General features: G+C 41.3%; 5 protein-coding genes across 8 annotated transcripts; 2 read left to right on the top strand and 3 right to left on the bottom strand.

The window, feature by feature from the left end:
- The first annotated feature begins 739 nt into the window (after positions 1-739).
- Positions 740-3,679, top strand: LOC133026477 (proline-rich protein PRCC-like). The gene is made up of 7 exons (XM_061093372.1): positions 740-754; positions 1,283-1,759; positions 2,102-2,197; positions 2,322-2,468; positions 2,786-2,851; positions 3,475-3,522; positions 3,659-3,679. The coding sequence occupies exons 1-7, from the start codon at positions 740-742 to the stop codon at positions 3,677-3,679; spliced, it is 870 nt and encodes a 289-aa protein (XP_060949355.1).
- Positions 3,680-4,811: 1,132 nt separating this feature from the next.
- On the bottom strand, positions 4,812-7,825 carry mrpl9 (mitochondrial ribosomal protein L9). The gene is made up of 7 exons (XM_061092879.1): positions 7,616-7,825; positions 6,504-6,663; positions 6,223-6,347; positions 6,078-6,131; positions 5,848-5,949; positions 5,655-5,738; positions 4,812-5,389 (listed from the first exon to the last, which is right to left on the bottom strand). Exons 1-7 carry the CDS (start codon positions 7,691-7,693, stop codon positions 5,054-5,056), a joined length of 939 nt encoding a protein of 312 aa, XP_060948862.1. The 5' UTR covers positions 7,694-7,825; the 3' UTR covers positions 4,812-5,053.
- Positions 7,826-9,159: 1,334 nt separating this feature from the next.
- LOC133026476 (transmembrane protein 272-like) lies at positions 9,160-10,529 on the bottom strand. Its single transcript, XM_061093371.1, has 4 exons — positions 10,469-10,529; positions 10,330-10,380; positions 10,046-10,246; positions 9,160-9,422 (listed from the first exon to the last, which is right to left on the bottom strand). Exons 1-4 carry the CDS (start codon positions 10,527-10,529, stop codon positions 9,160-9,162), a joined length of 576 nt encoding a protein of 191 aa, XP_060949354.1.
- Positions 10,530-11,434: 905 nt separating this feature from the next.
- si:dkey-266f7.9 (uncharacterized protein LOC100006223 homolog) lies at positions 11,435-14,679 on the bottom strand. Of its 3 annotated transcripts, XM_061092878.1 has the most exons (6): positions 14,635-14,679; positions 14,484-14,524; positions 13,281-13,445; positions 13,130-13,198; positions 12,198-12,768; positions 11,435-11,992 (listed from the first exon to the last, which is right to left on the bottom strand). In XM_061092878.1, exons 4-6 carry the CDS (start codon positions 13,177-13,179, stop codon positions 11,618-11,620), a joined length of 996 nt encoding a protein of 331 aa, XP_060948861.1. In that variant the 5' UTR covers positions 13,180-13,198; positions 13,281-13,445; positions 14,484-14,524; positions 14,635-14,679; the 3' UTR covers positions 11,435-11,617. The 3 variants fall into 3 exon arrangements, with proteins under 3 accessions (XP_060948861.1, XP_060948860.1, XP_060948859.1); XM_061092877.1 differs by lacking the exon at positions 13,281-13,445 and having other exon boundaries at positions 13,130-13,213; XM_061092876.1 differs by lacking the exons at positions 13,281-13,445; positions 14,635-14,679 and having other exon boundaries at positions 13,130-13,213; positions 14,484-14,615.
- Positions 14,680-16,860: 2,181 nt separating this feature from the next.
- On the top strand, positions 16,861-18,966 carry rpz2 (rapunzel 2). Of its 2 annotated transcripts, none has more exons than XM_061092884.1 (2): positions 16,861-16,951; positions 17,992-18,966. In XM_061092884.1, the coding sequence occupies exon 2, from the start codon at positions 18,043-18,045 to the stop codon at positions 18,727-18,729; it is 687 nt and encodes a 228-aa protein (XP_060948867.1). In that variant the 5' UTR covers positions 16,861-16,951; positions 17,992-18,042; the 3' UTR covers positions 18,730-18,966. The 2 variants fall into 2 exon arrangements, with proteins under 2 accessions (XP_060948867.1, XP_060948868.1); XM_061092885.1 differs by lacking the exon at positions 16,861-16,951 and adding an exon at positions 17,095-17,155.
- The last annotated feature ends 100 nt before the right edge of the window (positions 18,967-19,066 follow it).

Here is a 19,066-nt window from a genome sequence, read left to right as displayed (position 1 = left end):
GTTCTTGATCAAAACACATCAGCGAGACGATTAATCGATTAGTGGATCAACGGGAAATTGAGCCTATAACTTGAGTTTGATCATTAACTGTTTGGTTTGTAAACAGCAGATTAACCTGTGTTACTTGAGTTTGACAATTAATCGATAATCAGAAAATCGACCAGTGTCCTTGATTGGTCAGTTGTCAGAGAGTTTGACAATTAATCAATTAGTCAATCATCAGAAAATGAATCTGTCATTGAGTTTGACGTGCAAACAATTATTGGATCATCATTAACCTGAGAATTGCGTTTGATGATTGATTTATTAACAAATAATCGGAAAATAAACCTTGTACGTTGAAAACCAGTCTGTTGTTGAATCTCTTTGCTGTTAACTCAGAGTCACCAGGTCTCTGCAGTAAACGTGTAAATACACAACATGGGTCAAAAAGGACCCATATTCATTTCCTTTGTTATTTCATGCATGGGTGTTTCTTTGCTATATTCTTTTATAGCTTATTCTTCCTTCTTCAATTAGGAGAAGGCTCCTTTGATGACGATCTTCATAGTCATCAAAGGAGCCTTCCAGATTGTCATCAAAGGAGCCTTCCTCATTTAGGGGAGCTGGGATCAAAGGACCACAACTCCTGCTTGTCCTGTAGAACATATTCTCTAGGTCCTCAGCAGCAGAGATTTCAGCATCAAGACCAAGAATTGCCTGCTCCTTTTCCTTATCCTGTTCCTCATAGAGCTTCATTATGACCACCGCAAACGTAAGTCTGAAATGATTGTGACCAGCCATACTAGCACTCTTGATAAAGAAAATCAGAAGCATATTTTCAAATGCATATCAATCAGACTAGTACGTTTATACTGCCATAGTTCAAGTTTTATTTTGTTGATGTAGTATAGTTAGCTTGCCAGAAAAGAAGCTAGCTAGCTAACAGCTAGTTAGTATTGTACATATTTCTCTTTCTCACTAGTAATGGATTGTAAGACTTACGTGCATCAGATGTGCAAAAGCAGCTGAGTGAAATGAATGTGGATTGTGTAAACATGATGTAGTGTTTGTATGTGATCATAAACAGTGTAGCCTACAGTTCTCATGCAAGCCTCGATTTAACCCTTCTACCTCCTGATGTTCTTTTCACCTTTTCAACTCTGTTAACAAGGATACAAATACATAAAAGGGAGGAAACCAGTGACACATAAATATTATAAAATTATTTTTGCATAGTAAATTCAACAGTGATTCCCTGAATTCACCGGTCCCCTTTCTATCCATATGTTTTCTCCTCCAGAGTTCCGGCAGAGGCCTGTCCTCCCTTCTACTACAGCCCAAAAACGTGAGAGCGAAGGAGATCGCCAGATCCTTGATTCCCTACACGCTCACGAAAAGACAAGAACACAAAGGACCCAAGCCTGGAATGCCCGCTCGGGGTCTGCTCGGTCCTAGTGCGTCTCCTTCTGCCATCAAAGCCGCAGCAAAGTCGGCTGCCCTGCAGGTGGCTAGACAAATAGCCACCAACGACCAAGATGAGGAGGACATAACCCCACAGAACTACTTCTCCCTAAACGAAAGCTCCCCGCCTCTTCCCGCAGTCATCCCAAGCTCAGACCCTGAGCCAGTAGCCCCCGCAGAGCCTCTTCTTATCTCCCCTGCTGATGAGCCTAGTCAGTCTGACGCCCCTCTTGACTTTTGGGGCAGCCAAGTGGGTGCCGGTGCATGGGGGGGTCCAAATCAGCCGCCTCTGACAGTTCCGTGGGCTTTCCCTCAGGTAAACAATATTTGCGTCTTATAACCATACAACCTAATTCTTCAGAATGGCTTTATACTCAGATTACATGCTGTTCCAATAATACATGCATATTTGAACTATTGATTTGGATGAGCCACATTGACATATAAAGAGTCTGCTTATAAGATCTGAGTGCTGTCATGGAAACCTTCACTGCTGAGTCATCCATGATGACACATTCAAAAATACAAGTGTTCCTTTCTGTGCATTATAATCCATCATACATATTAAGCCCTTCATGCTGCAGTATTTATACCAAAGAGACCAGGGAGGACAATCACCATGCCACTGACATCCTAAACCTTTGATTTTCTTGGGCAGGAATACTATGATGAGTCATATTCCCAAGAACCGAACCCTGCATTGACAGAGGAGGGTGAAGAGCCTGGACAATCTGCCATGTTTGATGGTGAAGCGGTAAGAAGTGCACTGTTTTTTTTTCTCATAATTGCAACTTGGTTGGTTGGTTGTCATGCCTGTGTTCAGGGGCTGTGACATCTGTGACTCCTCAATGACTATTTTTCTTTCGTTGTAACTTCAGTTCATGCGGCTGCAAGGGAAAAGAAAAAGAGGCAAAGAGGAGGTGAAGTTTCTGGAGATCAAGGGAGAGGACCAGTTCAGCAGCAACCAGCAGTGGATGATGAAGAGCATGACCGAAGAGAAGCAGAACCGTCAGTCCTTCAGCAAGGTGACCTGATCTCTGTCACTGTGGGAGTTGGCTGCATATTAACCACGTGTAGGCTCAGACCTGACAGGGTTGGAGCATATTCTCTTGATGTTGAGGCATTTGCCCTGGTGCAGAGGGCTTGTTTAGTCTTTCATTAATAGACAGACAGGATGTTGGATGCATTTGATACGTATAGTTGTTCTCATTTGACTCAGGAAATAGCATATAAGACAAACATTCATGCAGGTTTCACTAGGTGGGCACATAATTATAAGCAGGAAGACTTTTATATCGTAATTTTGAAATAATAATTGTAATTTCTTCCTCTTTTCCTGCAGAAAAAGGGAGAAGGACCTACAGGACAACAGCGGCGCAAACATCAGATAACATATCTCATTAACCAGGTCAGTAAGACTAAAGTTCAAATGATACGCGACATTTATTTGATGTAGATTTCATCATGTGTTCATATGTAAATCAGGGCCTACAAAGACTAACACTTCAACGTATCTTGTACATATTGTACTACCAAGATTATTTTGATCATCTTTTTGTCCAGATTTGTTGATATTCTCTTTGCTAAACATTTCTCTTTCTCACTAGTTATGGATTGTAAGACTTACGTGCATCAGACCCATGTGTGTAAAAGTGATATAGATATACAAAATGTATGTATGTAAGAAAGGAAAAAGGAGAATAATGATTTGTGGTAATCAACAACCAGATATTTAATAAATACTTAGAATATTAAATGCAGCCACACAGAGCAGAGGCAGCTCAGGAGGGTGCTTATCTCTCCTGTCTGCTTCCAAAAAGTCTGCAGGTAGAAACGATGAACTGATCCGGGAGACGAAGACCCAGCTTTCAGCTCAGGACAGCGCGTCAGTCGACAGCCTACTTCTTCAGCTATCCCGTCTCCTCAAACCCAGGAAGAGACAAGATGTGAGAACTGAGATCATTGCACATTGTAGCTCATGTGGTATGTAAGGAGTTTGTCATTTGTAATCTACGTGTTTTTCTTCCATAGTCTGATTCTGATGATGACGAACCAGCAAAGAAGAAAGTACGACCTCAGGTGAGAAGATCTTATTAAAAAGGATACAAATACGTAAAAGGGAGGAAACAAGTGTCACATAAATATTATAAAATCTCATTTGCATAGTTAACATTATTTGTGTCTTATAACCATGACCTATGACCTGATTCTTCAGAATGGCTTTCGACTCAGATGATACGCTTTTCCAATAATCAGGACCTTATATGAACTATTGATTTGGATGAGCCACATTGACATACAAGTAGAATATTCTCTTGATGTTGATGCATTTGCCCTGTTGCACAGGGCTTGTTTAGTCTATGAAGTATGTTGCATTTCAAGTTTTATTATGTTGATCTAGCTATTGCCAGCTAGCCAGAAAATAAGTGATGGACCGATCCGGGAGACCAAGACTTCAGCTCAGGACAGCGAATCAAACTTCAGCCTACGTTCTCTGCTAGACAGTCTCCCCCAACCCAGAAAGGTAACAGCGTCTGATTCTGACGAAACCAGCAATGAAGAACAAGCTAGTTACAAATGTAAATAATTTACAAATAATTGTAATTTCTTCCTATTTTCCAGCAGGACGATCAGGAACTGGCAAGATTCTTTTCCAAGGTCGGCAAGGCTAAAGCTCAAATTATTCTCAGCATCTATTTGATTTCGTCATGTGCTAATACGTAAATCAGGGCCTACAAGGGATTATTTGAAATTGGCTTTTTGGTCAGCGTATCTTGGACATATTGTACTACCAAAATATTGGTTATCGTCTTTCTGTCCAAATTTTTTGATATTTTCCTTTAAGACCTATCTGGCTCAGTTTTAATTTTAAAGCTTTAGATTTGCTGAGCTGGTTTCTATTCAGATCTTGGAATTTGTCTGTGAACTCACTCAGCTTTTGGCTTCTCTAAAGAGAAGATTCTCCCTGAGGAGAAGCATTTCTAAATTATATCATAAAGTTTGAAATGTAATAACAGATCAACAGGATAATTTATTTTGCCTCAAAGAATTTCATACTTTTGCTCAAAAGTAATGTTTTCAAATGTTTCTTCTATTCACAGTTCATGGGGGATTCCGAGGAAATTAGCAGTGACGATGAATGCATCTACTACCTATTTGTACACTGAATCAACAACCTTGTAAATATAAAGAAAAATAAATATGTTGGAAAACAAACACGTTTTTTGATTTGCTTGCAAAAGTTTTTCATAACCGTTTTTCCTCTTAGTTCTAAGCACTGATGCTATCTATGCATGTGGGTTATCCCTAGATTTTTAAATTATTAATATAATCACATTGATGCAGGCATTAAACATGATAACATGTACTTAAATCATGTTGGACTTTTAATTCTCCATGAGTTCTTTAACACGGCAGTTTCCTTTCATTGTAAACCTTTATGAAAAAAGTCCTTGATAGTTTCCCATAGGATGGCACAGGCTACATTACCTTTTATTTTCACTGTTTTTGCAGTGGTCCCAAATTGATGTGAAACATTTTATGCAGGTATCATGTGTGTTAAAGACAAACAATCCAGTGAAGTTGCGTGGACATCTTCATTTTAAGTCCTTTAGTCTTTTTTGGGGCTGTCACTAGGCGGTGCTGTTGTATCTTGAGTTGTCTGTGTATCCGAGGTCGTTTCCTGAGCAGCAGAAGCTTCTGCTGAAGCTGAATGTTCACTAACTGGACTCACAGAGTCTTTAACAGCTTCAGCCTCCACTGCTGCCTCAGAAACTGCCTCCACAAGAGCTTCATCTTCCTCAGCAGCCTCTGCAGCTTGTGCGGCTGCCGCCTCCTGCTGCTGCTGCTGCTGCTTTTGTCTCTTCAACTGCCGCTGGTAAGTTGCAGATTGGTCTTCATATGGCAGCAGTGACATCGGGACACGGACAGTGTTTATTCCATTGACCTAGATAATACAAAATATTAAGATTGAGATTTCTGGCAGAACAACAGCAACATCTGCTGTCAAGTGAGGCAAAAAAGTAGCTTTCTTGGTTGGGAGAAAAAGTAGTTAAACTCCAAGGTAACTAATATGAAAAAGTTACAATCTAAAGTTATATGTGGCTGTTGCGTTTTGCTTTTTTTCTATCAAGCTGCATTATAAATGTGATAACCCTAACTCTGAAACTAATCATTAAAGCTTGGAGGTTGGAGCTACATGCATTTCTTACCGTCACTTCACACCAATAGTCGCCCAACTCCTTGATTGGCTCAAATGGAAGACTCAGTGTATGAGGTGGCACGACAACTCCCAGCTAAGAAAAAGGTATTTAGAAAGTAAGACAATGACAGAGATGCTTATAAAAGGTAGCGTAGGGGACATACGGGTTAATACGAGGACGCAGAAATTAAAGACCGACATACCTTCTTGAGAAACTGTCGGCAGACGACCTCTTTAGTGAGCTGGAATGCCTCAGAGGGCATTTTGATAATCTGCAGCTTTGAGCGTTTCAGGAACTCTATCGTCTGTAAGAAAAAATCTTTGTTTAAAAAAACGACCACTGTTGATACTTTCACTTGTTAGTCACCTGTGCCTGCGATAGAAGAGCCCGGTTGTGAGGAGGAAAGTCTTTGAAGGGTGAAACACAACTCACCATTTGTCCAGTGCGGGTTTGAATTCTGTCCTCTGGTCTCCCCTCACGCAGAAGCTGTGGATAGAAGAAAGTGATAGTGATGAATAACTTAACTCGGAGGTGTAACGCGATGGGGATAATGAAACAACATCATAGCAGTACATACTCTTATCTCCTCCTCGAACATCTGTTTGTTCTCAGGTGATGAATACACTGCGAGAGCCTGTGGCAGCAGCTTGTTTCTGCCGATGGATTTTTTCACAAACACAGTGTCTCCTCTTCCACCGAGCTCTGTCAGGACAAACAAGACATGTTAATGGTGCAAACAGAGGAAAATAGGGATGTTATTAACCTTTAAGCATATTTTAATGCTTCCTATGAAGCAGAAACTAAGTCCCCAACAATGCTGAAGTTCATTGATCAGTTAAATGCTCTGAAGATACTCACTTGGTACAGTCTGAGTCAGAATGAGCTCCATTTTCTCCTTGGGAGCGTTCTTGGTGTCTTCAACTACCTTGTAGACTCTGTGCCTTCGAGGGTTGAGCCTGGGGGGGCTGCCTACTTTAGACAAGGGGACCTTCCACCATCGCTCCACCACAACGGTGTTCTGTGGAAACATCAGGCACCAGAAAACGATGTCACAAACTTTCAAGTCTTTTGTCGTGTCCAGGTGAAATACTTATTTTTAAGAGAGTGCAAAGCTTCAAGCTATTTTACAAACAGCCCCACACATAGTAGGTTGATTGTGTCATTATCACAGTTTTGGGCAGAAACGTCTCAGATCCTATTGAGGTTTGGTGATTTGAAGAACCAATGGAACCCAAATGTTTCTAAAAGATCCGAATTAGGATTTGACACGAAAAGACCCTGAAATAAAGTGGAAATGTTCACTGACGATGGAGGAAATCTACTTGATGGAAAAGCTGATACACATGGTGAGAATGCAAAAAAACACAGATGGAAAACTGACAAGGATACTTAAAAAGATTATAATAGTCTTTGTAGGATCTCTGCATTGGGTTTAATTGATAGATAGATAGATAGATAGATAGATTACTTTATTCATCCCCGAAGGGAAATTAAGTCGTCATAGCAGCCGGTATATTTGAATACAATAAAAAAACAACAAAATAGAATCAAATAAAAAATATTGAGGTAGAAAGAATAAAAACAGAAACACAAGATAAATAGGTAGATAAGGTGCAGTGGCAAGATGATGGTAATAATAGTACTGATGATATGATGGTAATGTTATTGTTAGACAGTATATAAAAATAGTACAGTATATATAGTATATAATATAACACAATATATATTTATATATGAAAGTAATTATACCAATATAATAGCAGTATATAGTAATAATGGCAGCAACAGTATATAATAATAATAGTAAATATAATTGGACTTGTCTAATAATAATAAGACGGGTTTTGTTATGAGACCAAGCTTATCGTGAAAAACACAAAACAAACAACCTAATATTGACAGCCAGGTGTAGTTGTACTGTTGTGTTACACGGACAGGTTGTGGGTCAGAGCAGGTTTACAGGCACTGACCTGAGCAGGAGTCAGAGAGAAGCTCCGGACAGAAGCAGTGAGCACATCGTGGAGCAACCGGCGGCCTGAGCTCCACATGGTCCCTCAGCAAGGAGATAAATCCTCTTTATACACACGAGTCACCACAAGGTTCAATATCGTCTCTGTGTGTTTAGTAAATCCTTCAGTTCGACAGAGTGACCGCAGAAAACACGCTGAAGCCAACCAGCGTCGCTTTCTAGTGACGTCGAAGGACCCCAGGCACCTACAATAGCTGCCCCGAACAAAGCCTGGAATTTAAGTCACCACTTTGGAATAGGATGGATGGATGGATAGACAGACAGACAGACAAACGGATGGATGGATGGATGGATGGATAGATAGATAGATAGATAGATAGATAGATAGATAGATAGATAGATAGATAGATAGATAGATAGATAGATAGATGGATGGATGGATGGATGGATGGATGGATGGATGGATGGATGGATGGATGGATGGATGGATGGATGGATGGATGGATGGATGGATGGATGGATGGACGGACGGACGGACGGACGGACGGACGGACGGACGGACGGACGGACGGACGGACGGACGGACAGATAGATAGATAGATAGATAGTGAGACAGACAGACAGACAGACAGACAGACAGACAGACAGACAGACAGACAGACAGACAGACAGACAGACAGACAGACAGACAGACAGACAGACAGACAGACAGACAGACAGAAGATAGATAGATAGATAGATAGATAGATAGATAGATAGATAGATAGATAGATAGATAGATAGATAGATAGATAGATAGATAGATAGATAGATAGATAGATAGATAGATAGATAGATAGATAGATAGATAAATATAGATAGATAGAGAAAAATTCTTCCCACTCATAAATACTGTTTTGTACATGACTGCCAGCATTTATTTATTCAAAAATCATCTACCTCAACTCATTTCAAATAACTACTGGCGGCAATGAGCAGAGAATCCTTACATGTTTACTAGTAGCCTACACAGGATTCATGTAAGATATTAATGGGATAAAGAATATTCAATGATACACACATCAATGATGCAAAGAGCATACAAATCTTTAATTTTCAATTCATTCAATGAAAGAACAATCTCTCACACAGTGGTTAACAATATAAAACCTCAGACCATTTAGGTTTCATCACAATACTGGATTGATATTAGCTGCCAATAGATTATATAACATTTCATCCTGTGCTGGTTCAAATGTTTCCTGTCTGACGGGAGATGCGATGTGACAATGCCGTTGTGTAAGAGTGATGTTTCTGCAGCTCTTACATCTGACAAAACAGAGCTGCCACGTGAGCTGTAACAGAAAAACAACATGTGTCTTAATGTTGTGAAATATTCATACCTTTGAAAATACACCCACACACACACACACACACACACACACACACACACACACACACACACACACACACACACACACACACATGAGAGAGGGTGCAGAGCAGAATCTGTGTGATTACTGTCCAAATTTGGGCAAAGTTTAACTACACAAACCTGGGTTCAATTCACACATCACCAGCTGTGGTTTCCTCAAGTTTGGTTGTTGTGCCATAGAACGTGTTGCGGTTGGGTATCAAATGGCGTCTGGCCCTCACAGTCCTGCAGCAGGTCAGTACAGCGAAGCAACAGCTGATGACCAATATGATCATCAGAAAGACCCACGTGAGGGTGGTGACAGCAAACGCATACTGGAAGGTTGTCTTGTGGCAGTACAGGGCTTCTCCTGGTGTGTAGCTGGGAGGGTAGATCGAGTAAACCCAGGAGGTGCCTGCAGGGAACAGACGGCACAACCTCTGACATCAATTTCAAGTTCCTTTGTTGAGTTGAATCAACATCAAATCGCAACCATGAAAAACTTCTTTCTCATTCAGCTTTTTTTAGTTTTACATGAACACGTTTTTTCTGACATCGCTACAACAGTCTGGATTATTATTCGATTTTTGTTAGGGGTGAACACATCTCCAACGTGTCAATACTATGATGCAGTGTAGTTTACAATTGTTTTCTTAGAATTCTTCTGATTTCTTTGATTCTATTTGTGTTTCATGAAGATTAAATAGTTGTTTCAAGGAAATTCCTCTGGAAATCAACATCTAATGAACATATTTATATAAAAAAAGCAGCGCTCATTTAAATCAAGTGATAGGAGCACAGAAAATAAGGTAAATACAGGAATTATCTCATGTAAAATTCCATCTTATAGTAACAAGAAGATAAAGAATCATGCGTTTTCAGGGGCCTTTAACAGTGGTTGTCACCAATTTAGTCACAAATACTTCATGTTTTCGAGAAAAATATTGAAAACAAAGATTTGAGACATAGTTTTTGGTGTTTTAACCATCATTAAAAAGCATAAAAATTGAAACCTCTGTCTCACATTTTTTCTCCCACCTGCAATGAACCAGAAGAAACTGAAGATGTACATGAAACCCATGAAAATCAAACTCAGGAGGGCGAGTGTGCCTTCCCTCCTGCCGCTCCTGCCGCTCCTGAAGTAGGTCAGACAAAGAGAGAGGAGGGTGGCCGCTCCCAGCGCGATCAGGAAGACGGGAATCCCGGGTTGTACTGGACAACCTTGCAGATGTGTGGCTCCTGCAGAAAAACAAGATTATTGAAATTTCAACAAAAGAACAAGACGCACCTTCTTTCAAAATAACAACATTAAAAACACCTACCCAGTCCAATGCCTGCAATCATAACCATCCACCAAATAATATTCACCACAACTGCAAGAGAGACAGAGAGTTAGCAGGACGGTAGAACAAATAAAACAATGTGAAAGGAAGTGAATGTGATGGAGGACAGGACTCTAACCAAGTGCTGAAATCAACACAGGATTTGCGGGAACAAAGTCATCTTCTGGATACCCAATCATCTTTGCTGTAGAGAAAGAGGAGATATAAATTAAGTCGTTTAACACCAAGGAGAGGATCTGCAGCAGCAGCAGTGTCATGCTCCTACCTGTTCAGCTGTGAGTGGAGACACTTTAAAGCCTTTTCTCTTCTTCCAGTTTTCACTAAATGTAGAACGATGCACCGGTCGGCATCAGAGTTGACACTGGGCAGGATGTTAAGACACGACGGTTCAAGCTAAAGCATTTCGACAACTGTTTCGCAAATCATCTCTGAGGAGGAACTGCTGATAGAATGTGTCACTGTCATCTGATAAAAACGAGCTGCGAGCAACATGCATATTAAACCACAAACCACACGTGAGATGTGGCCAGACTCTATGGTTCACCAGCTAGATTGCACAGTGAGGAATTCATGTATTAACAGTTCTCTTCAGTGTGGCACGAAACACTCAGGGTGTAATCATCACAAACTTTTTCCTCTAATTTTTTCAGTGTAGCAGCCGGAGCAAGACCAAGTGGGAACTGATGAGGTAATAGTTCAGGTTGTGCACGATTCCCCCTGAGGTCACAAACATATTTATATAATTTTCTTATGCACCGAGGCCCTCCCTAATACACGTCAACACTAGTTAAAGAGTCTTTTTTCAAATGTTGAGCAAGCTATTTAATGTTTTTCAGAGTGAACCTAAGCAGTAAAGAGGTTAGTTTTCTGTTTCAGTTAGATTGAGGCTCAAGTGGAGCAAAGCGTGTGTGACAGTTGAAGATGGTTTGTCACCGAAGCTGTTCCCCTGGTCTCAGACACATGAAGACCGATGACCTGGAATAAGACGTTAGAGCCGACTGGCATCTCTGCAGCAGGGACAGTGAAACATGGCTGCTGCAGTGAACAAGAATTGTGAAAAAATAATACACATTATCTGGTTCCACAGTTTATTTCTGCTCAATTTCTCCACATGATGCCATTTATGTGACTTTATTTTGTTTCCAGTATCTTTGCTGAATGACACAATGACAAGTTTTATCCGAAGTATAATCTAAATCGTGTTTAGATTATACATAGTGATGGATCTACTGGATGTGATCTACTGTGCCCTATATTACATTTTGGCTCAAACATTTTGTTTCCTCATCTTCTTCCACTGTGGAGGAATTAGATATTTCAGACTTCGCTTGCTAAGAACTGGACTCAAGTTCGGCCTCCTCTTTGTCACCTCTTTAAGTTGGAAGTCAATGATCATTTGAATCATGGGAGCAGCAGGGAAGTCCATGCATATGATCCCCAGGCGCTGGTTGAGGTCGGTCTTGGCGCTCAGGTAGTCGTACAGCTGTGCGTTGACGCGCTGAGCGACGGCTCTGGGGAAAGCAAACACTCCAGCTCCACTGCTGAATGTGAGAAAGATCTGGGCATGGTTTCCTGTGGGCGCAGCCTCCAGGTGGTCATAGACGCTTTGCCACTTCTCCTCCACGTGCGCCAGTGTAGGAACCTGCACGGAAAACCGCAGACTTCGAATTACCAAAGGATTATATAATAGTCTCTTACAATCTCATACACAGTGTATTGTGGGTGGTGGTACAGTGGGAGCTATGTTGAGGTACTTGTGTCGTCTAAGGGTTGGAAAGGTCAATAAAAAGCATTATCTAAAAAAGCTAATCAAGTCAATTCTGAAAAATAATCATAACTTTTCATACCTTCCACCTGTCTGCTATGTCGAGGGATCCATAGCGCATCCCCAGATCTGGCCCAGAGAAGTCTTGCAGGATGATGAGCTTCCCTCGGGCCTCTCCCATGGTGGGCACCAGCCGGCTGTGCCACAGCAGGTCCCAGTGAGCGTAGCGGTGGATGTAGTCTACCACAGCCCCATAGATGTCATTCGTCACACTGTACTCCTCCTTTAAACGCATCAGCACAGTCTCGCTGGGAAACTCTTGCAGGAAGTCAGCTACACCCTCCAGCACATGACCGAAGTGGGCCCGCTGGTAGGACACCCCGTGATGGATGGTGAGGTTCCCCTTGGCATGGAGCACACGGACGTCCAGGAAGCGGACGCCTGCTTGGAGCTGAGAGGCCAGGCTCCAGGTCTGACACTCAGCGTACACCCCCCCGAACAGGGCCATGGTGTTGTGGGTCCCAGGCATGGTGACCTCAGACAGCGGCTGATCATCGGGGATACTGGCCATCCAGGACGGGTTGAGGAACTCCGGGTTGGGTGTGTCGTCATAATCAGGTCTCTGTTTGGCACCATAACTCAAAGCAATGACCCTGAAATATAATGTATGGTGTAATAGGGTTATATTGTTTAGTATTTTTTAATAACTATGATGAATGATAACAGAAATAAATATGTTTTTGTCTGATTAAAAAAAAGACTTATTGGCAAATATTTTTTAATATGCATTTCATGGGCAATTGCAGCTTCACTACATTGTGTTTTTCAGACATTTTTGTATATTTTATGCATATAACCTTTGATAGTGATCTCTTTTGTGATCAACAATGTTTATTCTTCTTTTTCCTTTAAATCATGAGTCTATTTATTGATCGAAGTTGTTCTAAATTCAATGAAATACTTTAACATGAGAATGTTTAACATTAGGAATCAGTATGGCAGGATCTCACTCACCCCAGCAGGACGATCAGCTCTGGGACCATCTTCAGAGGACGTCCTCTCATGTTGCTCAGATTGATTCCTCTGAGGTGATAACAGCTATGATCAATAGAGGTATAGACAAGAATAATACAACTGAGGTCAATGTTAGGACGACCACACTTACGGCTGGACCGTACAGCAAAAGAAGACCAAGGCAGGATAGTTGCGTGTCACAGACGGGTTTATTGTGGTCTCTCAGGCAACATGGCACACGTCCTCCACCTCATGCAGCAACCCCACGGGAAAACACTCTCCCCACTGATAACAAAATGGCCCTTATATAGGATACCTAGTTAAGGAGGGAGAAACCATTCCCCATGCTGACATGCTCTCCTTTTAACAACACTTTTCTTTTATCATTATACCCACCATTCTCCTATTTACACACACCCACACACATTTATTTACAAACACCCCCTCATACCCAATTCCAGCACATTACAATAATCACATACACTAATCTTCCCACACCCACACTAATCACCACCTGGATGCCCCCGGAACTATAAATATGGTGCTTGTCAAACACACACTTTACCCTTCCCAATATACTAACACACACTATTGCACAACATATGATATTAGCCACATCTCATCTTAGCGTTCAGTTACCACAAATGCACATTAACTCTCATGTCCCTCTTTTGCAGGTGGAACCATGTGGCCATCACAGAACCTACCAGCACAGATTTAAAAAGGACAATAAATGTATCACCAATCAATAAAGATGAACTGTTTTTAAGTGTGCAAATATGCCATGTGCAAACTCTGCAAATCCAATAAAGGGCAACTGCTTACAAACGCCTGTGCAATTATTAAAGTGCATGTACCCGGTCAAAGTGCATGGTGCAATATTCCCCCAACCCCATCTCAAGCTCCAGGGAACGAAGTCATTTTCTTTGCAGTCAACATTTAATTAATTAGGTGAGTAAGTGTCATGGCAGCACCAGCAGCCACACACAGAACCTCAGGAACATGGTGGTAACATTTACTTAGTTTGGGGACCTACACACATGCAATAGATAAATAAATGGACAGATTTTGACAAGACGCTAGCTACTTGGAGTGCACACATAAAGCCAGGTTAATATGTAAATTAAAATGCTCTTAAATATGCCTTTATTTTCTCTATAATAGAATGAACCACAACAACAAAGAGTGGAAATAATTTGATCCCAGTCCAGGCTGAGCTCGCTCTCCCCTCCAGGCAAATTCAATGGCAGGATTAAAGCTTTCTAATCCCGAAACAGAACCAAACCAACCACTGCTCCCGTGCCAAACCTGCTGACGTGTTTCTGTGCTGCTCTCGTCTGCACCGGTTTCTTACCTGAAATCTGGAGGCGTTTATCCTCCGACTGGTCCGGCTGCCTGGAGGGTGACGGGCAGAGAGAGGGACAGAGAGGGAGAGAGGAGTGTAAGGGTCAGAGGCAAAAGGACAGAGTCAATGTGTCGACCCGGGATGTTATTGTGGGAAATACCATAGAGGAGCTCAGCTGGGGTGCAAGTGGAGGGGTGTGTTTGTGTGTGAGGGGTATTCATCTGGTCACGTCCCTCATTTATCGTGGGTCAGAAACACGTTGCGTAATGGACTGACTCAGTGGTTTTAGTCGACTTTTTGTGACCTTTTGTGACCTTTGGTGACATCTCTGTCACACTATCTGTAACAGCCAGTTCAGACAATGGAGGCAAAAAGGATTTTAAAACACAAAATGTGTTTCTAATCAGAGTGACTCTGTCAAAATCCAGATTTCTCACAGTAATGGGAGTTCAATACACATTAGTTGCAGCTGAGTGATTTCCCACCGTGTTGCTTATCAGCTAGTGAAAGTTGACAGAATATTGATAAGGTATCAGTGAGCTAATATATCAAAGAGAGTGTAATAATCCAAATGGAGAAAAGTGTGACAAAAGAAAGGTCTAGACATATTTTTGCATATAACACAATATTTTAAGAATTTTGTTTTTGACTTTGTTTGCCCTCAGTTTAACCAATAGAAGATGGACAATATAACAGAGACACACAGAGAATAGTAAGTAAAAGAAGGACGAGTACATTCTGGCTTCAGAGCAACTTTTCCAAAAAGACAAAGAAGAAGAAACACAAGTTCACCTCCAACCACCTCCACAGACAAACTGGAGGAATGAGTCACATAGTTTTGTGCCACTAGTTTGTTTCATCTTTAACAATCTAGTGTTTTTTATATTTTTATATGTACTGTATGATGTGAAGTTTTTATTTTTATTATTTAGATATTTTGTGTAAATGTATCTGTTTGTAATTGCATATTTTTTCAATTTAATAAAAAAGTAAGTAAAAACTTTGTCAGTTATTAGCATGTGTGTGTAAGAAGGAGAGAGAGAGGGACAGAGAGCGAGAGAGAGGGTGGGGGGATCTTGGGAAAATTTGCAGATGTTTTCCCATCCTGTCTCATATCACTATGTAGGAAATCAAACATTACACAACAGCCTTGACCTTGTCCTGATGAATAGTATTTGTTTAGCTGTAAATACAGTTAGAATACCCACAGTGTATAGAAGAGAAATTCCTTGAATACTTTAAGATAGTAATAATAATCAGGTCAGGTGAATTCAGGTGAAACCCAGGAAATCAAAGTTTTATAAAACCAATTCAGCGTTTAAAATCTTTATGGTAAATGTTCCTCAGTGTGTCTCAGGCTGTTGTCAGTGCAAACAATGCTGTTTATGACATTGACAGTTAACACAATAATTGTGTGGGGTGAAGTATCTTTGAAGTCTCTTGTGAGGTCGATGTAAAATTGTATTGTAATGTTAAGTAAGTGGGGAAACAGTTACCTTAAAAAGGGAAGTGCAATCAAGAGAAGTACTTTATGGCTGACATGTGTACGTATACTCCTCCATCCCCTTCATCACTGGAACAGGCAACAAGAGGCTGAGGGGGAGGAGCATGTCTGCCACAGTGTAATTCTGCATATTACCAGTAGATGGTGCCAAAGTACGAAATCTTCATGTAATACATAGAGTTTCAAGTACTGTATGGTCTTAAAATTAACTTACCTCGTATTCTCATGTTTGAGACATCCGGAGCTGTTATCGTGGAGGAGGAGGGCGAGATGCAGGAGACGTGCATCATAATGGTGGAGGAAAAATAAATGTAATAAAATAAAGAACATATTCTCATTTATTCACCAGTTAATTTAATACATTAATCACCAAAAATACCTTCATGTAATTGAAGCACATTAGTAGCCCAATACTTCAATTTATATTTTAAATAGCTTCTGCTTACTTTGGTATTAATTGATAAATGTAAGTAAATTCATATTTATCCTTCACATCCTTATTCTCTGTATAAGCCTATTCTATATATATCAGTCTTTGATGTGTTTACTAATTCTGATTGAAAAAATAAATCCACAGCAATGTCACCGATACTCAGACATAAATAAAACGGACATTATTTTATTTGTTTCCTGGTGATTCTTTATTTTCAGATCTTTACTGTGGTGTGTGTCACTGATGCAGGTTTGGTGAGGTGTGTGGACCTGTAATTAAAAACAACACAATGGAGAGGATGCCCTGTCATTCAGTGTCAGTGGTTGTTTGAGCATGAAGCTGCGGTGCATGTGGAGGAACTGCCTCTCATCCAATCAGCACAGGGTGCAGAGTCACTTCCTTTATGGTCACTCCCTCACTTGGCAGGAAGGGGCTGTGCTTCGAAATGGTGGAGAGCAAAGTCAGACGGCTGCTGTAGAGAGAGAGAGAGAGAGAGAGAGAGAGAGAAAGAGAGAGAGAGAACCAACACTTTTATCTCTGGTGAGTAAACATCTGCTGTAATCTCTGATCTGATGGGTGATGGGGATTCTGGGTAACAACCGAGTCAGCTGGGAAGGATGAAATGAAACTGAAAGACTGGGTGGTGGATTCATGTGTGTGTGTCTGTGTGGGTGTGTGTGTGTGTGTGTTGGAAATCAGGAAATGAGGGGAAAGAAGCTTGAAAACAAACCGGCAGCAGATCCTGTAAGTTAAAGGTCAAGGCACCAAACAGCTGCCGGAGGTTATTGAAACTGGAGAAGAGGATTGAATGAAGATCTCAACCTGTCACCATTCCTTGATTTCCAGTCTTTCTGGTGTTACTTCGAAACCAGTCACACCCGCTGTTGTTCCTAAGTTATTTTTCCTGCAGAGCAGCATTGAGGAGGATGATTAATGCCCCAACTATGAGAAGCATGAACTGGAATTAATTCATATTAAGATGGTCAGCCGGAATACTGCACCTTAGTTCCTCGGAAGTTATTGTGGAGGAACAAAAACAGGTTTATTCCACATTACATTACATTACATTTCATTAAGCTGACACTTTTATCCAAAGCGACTTACAATAAGTGCATTCAATCCCAACAAGAATCAAGAAAGTACACTTTCTTCAAAAATAAAGCAAAACTACAAAGTGCTATAAGTAAGTGCCATTTAAGTGCTACTTAATTGTTAGTTTAAAATGAACAGGCACCAATTTTGATCACTGATTAATTTAAGTAATTCTTGCATAATAAATATGTTGATTTATATATATTTCTATTTTCTGCCTTTTTAAAAATATTTTTACAGATTTCATCAGTAATAAAACTATGAATTCCTTCCAGTCCTTCCTCCACTCACACGTGTGTGTCCAGGCAACACAAACCCACATTGTGTTGTCCCATGAGCGTGAAAGATGACACCTTTAACAATATGGCGCACATGCAGCAGCTGGTGACATGTGGGCTGCAGGCATAGCAACCGAATATGATGTTAAGCGAGAAGAGGAGTTATAGTTGATTACTGATGTGGTTGACTTTTACCTTTTACCTCTCCAGCCTCCAGACTCACTTTGTGGATCCTAAAGAGGCAGAAGAAAAGCTCCAGTGATGGCTGACGCGGCACAAATCAAGCAAACGGTAGCGAAGGTGCTGTGCTGTGTGGAGAAGGTGTCCTCCTTCGCCTCCTCCATAGACCCCATCTTCGGCATCGTCTCCTCCCTGGTCGGGGTGGCTCGCAAGGGCCTGGTGGACGAGGAGGCCCACGCTCTGGACAAGGACTTCAAGGAGGTCCACACCAAGCTCGAGACCATTTCACAGAAGAACCAGCAATGCCTGAGGCAGATCCGAATCGACGAGGTGAACGAAACCTACGGCAAGTACGAGGAGTACATCAAGCACCAGTACAACGCCTTCAACAGCATGGTGGCGCTCATGAAGAAGGATCCGGACAACACCCAGCGCCACATGAAGAACTTCGAGAAGATTTACGAGAGAGACAAGAGCGACATGAGCCTGGACGTGTACTACCGGGGCGTGATGGGGACCAAGACGCTGTTTGGAAGAACCCTGCTGAAGGTGTACCTGGACAGCTGCGACGGGGACCTGGAGATCATGGAGCGCCGCTGCTCGCACATCACCCACCTGTTCCACATGGGCCTCATCTCGCTCATGGCCTACACAGCTGTTACAGAGGACGATGAAGACGAGGTGCGGGAGAAGTGGGCGAAGAGGGTGGAGGACATCCAGAGGAAGATGGAGGATGTGCTCAGTCAGTGCAAAGTCAAGTCCACCTGAACATGGACCAACGGAGAGAGAACTTCCTCTGGGTTTACTCTCAGCTGTGGACCAACCAAAAAAGATTTATTATATTATAACGTAAATATATATATAAGAACCAAAACTATGTTTGCATTTGTGCAATTGAGCTGATATTCTTTAATCAAAATTTCAATACTTGTCTGTTATTGTATATTTTTGTTTCCAAGAGACCACTGTTTGTTTCCGGTGCTTTGTGCGACAAACCAATAAATGCTGAAGTTTTATACAATCTCTTTAATTAAAATGTATAAATTATAAGTTTCAGTTGTGAAATCATTTCCATCTCCACTAAAGTTTGTTTAACTATTTAACT

Source organism: Limanda limanda, chromosome 19 (assembly GCF_963576545.1).
Source record: "Limanda limanda chromosome 19, fLimLim1.1, whole genome shotgun sequence".
NCBI classification, from domain to species: domain Eukaryota; kingdom Metazoa; phylum Chordata; class Actinopteri; order Pleuronectiformes; family Pleuronectidae; genus Limanda; species Limanda limanda.
The sequence above is the reverse complement of the archived record's forward strand: the minus strand, read 5'-3'. Positions and strand labels throughout refer to the sequence as shown.

Coding starts and splice junctions, on each gene's coding strand:
- LOC133026477 (XM_061093372.1), top strand. Junction 1,760..2,101: donor TTCCGTGGGCTTTCCCTCAG/GTAAACAATATT, acceptor TTTCTTGGGCAG/GAATACTATGATGAGTCATA. Junction 3,523..3,658: donor AGAAGAAAGTACGACCTCAG/GTGAGAAGATCT, acceptor CTGATTCTTCAG/AATGGCTTTCGACTCAGATG.
- mrpl9 (XM_061092879.1), bottom strand. CDS start 7,693: ATGTGGAGCTCAGGCCGCCGGTTGCTCCACGATGTGCTCACTGCTTCT. Junction 6,664..7,615: donor TCTCTCTGACTCCTGCTCAG/GTCAGTGCCTGT, acceptor ATGTTTCCACAG/AACACCGTTGTGGTGGAGCG. Junction 6,348..6,503: donor TCTGACTCAGACTGTACCAA/GTGAGTATCTTC, acceptor TTGTCCTGACAG/AGCTCGGTGGAAGAGGAGAC.
- LOC133026476 (XM_061093371.1), bottom strand. CDS start 10,529: ATGATTGGGTATCCAGAAGATGACTTTGTTCCCGCAAATCCTGTGTTG. Junction 10,381..10,468: donor TGTGTTGATTTCAGCACTTG/GTTAGAGTCCTG, acceptor TCTCTCTTGCAG/TTGTGGTGAATATTATTTGG. Junction 9,423..10,045: donor TTTCTTCTGGTTCATTGCAG/GTGGGAGAAAAA, acceptor TGTTCCCTGCAG/GCACCTCCTGGGTTTACTCG.
- si:dkey-266f7.9 (XM_061092878.1), bottom strand. CDS start 13,179: ATGAGAGGACGTCCTCTGAAGATGGTCCCAGAGCTGATCGTCCTGCTG. Junction 12,769..13,129: donor GAGCTGATCGTCCTGCTGGG/GTGAGTGAGATC, acceptor ATTATATTTCAG/GGTCATTGCTTTGAGTTATG. Junction 11,993..12,197: donor ACATAGCAGACAGGTGGAAG/GTATGAAAAGTT, acceptor TTTTCCGTGCAG/GTTCCTACACTGGCGCACGT.
- rpz2 (XM_061092884.1), top strand. CDS start 18,043: ATGGCTGACGCGGCACAAATCAAGCAAACGGTAGCGAAGGTGCTGTGC.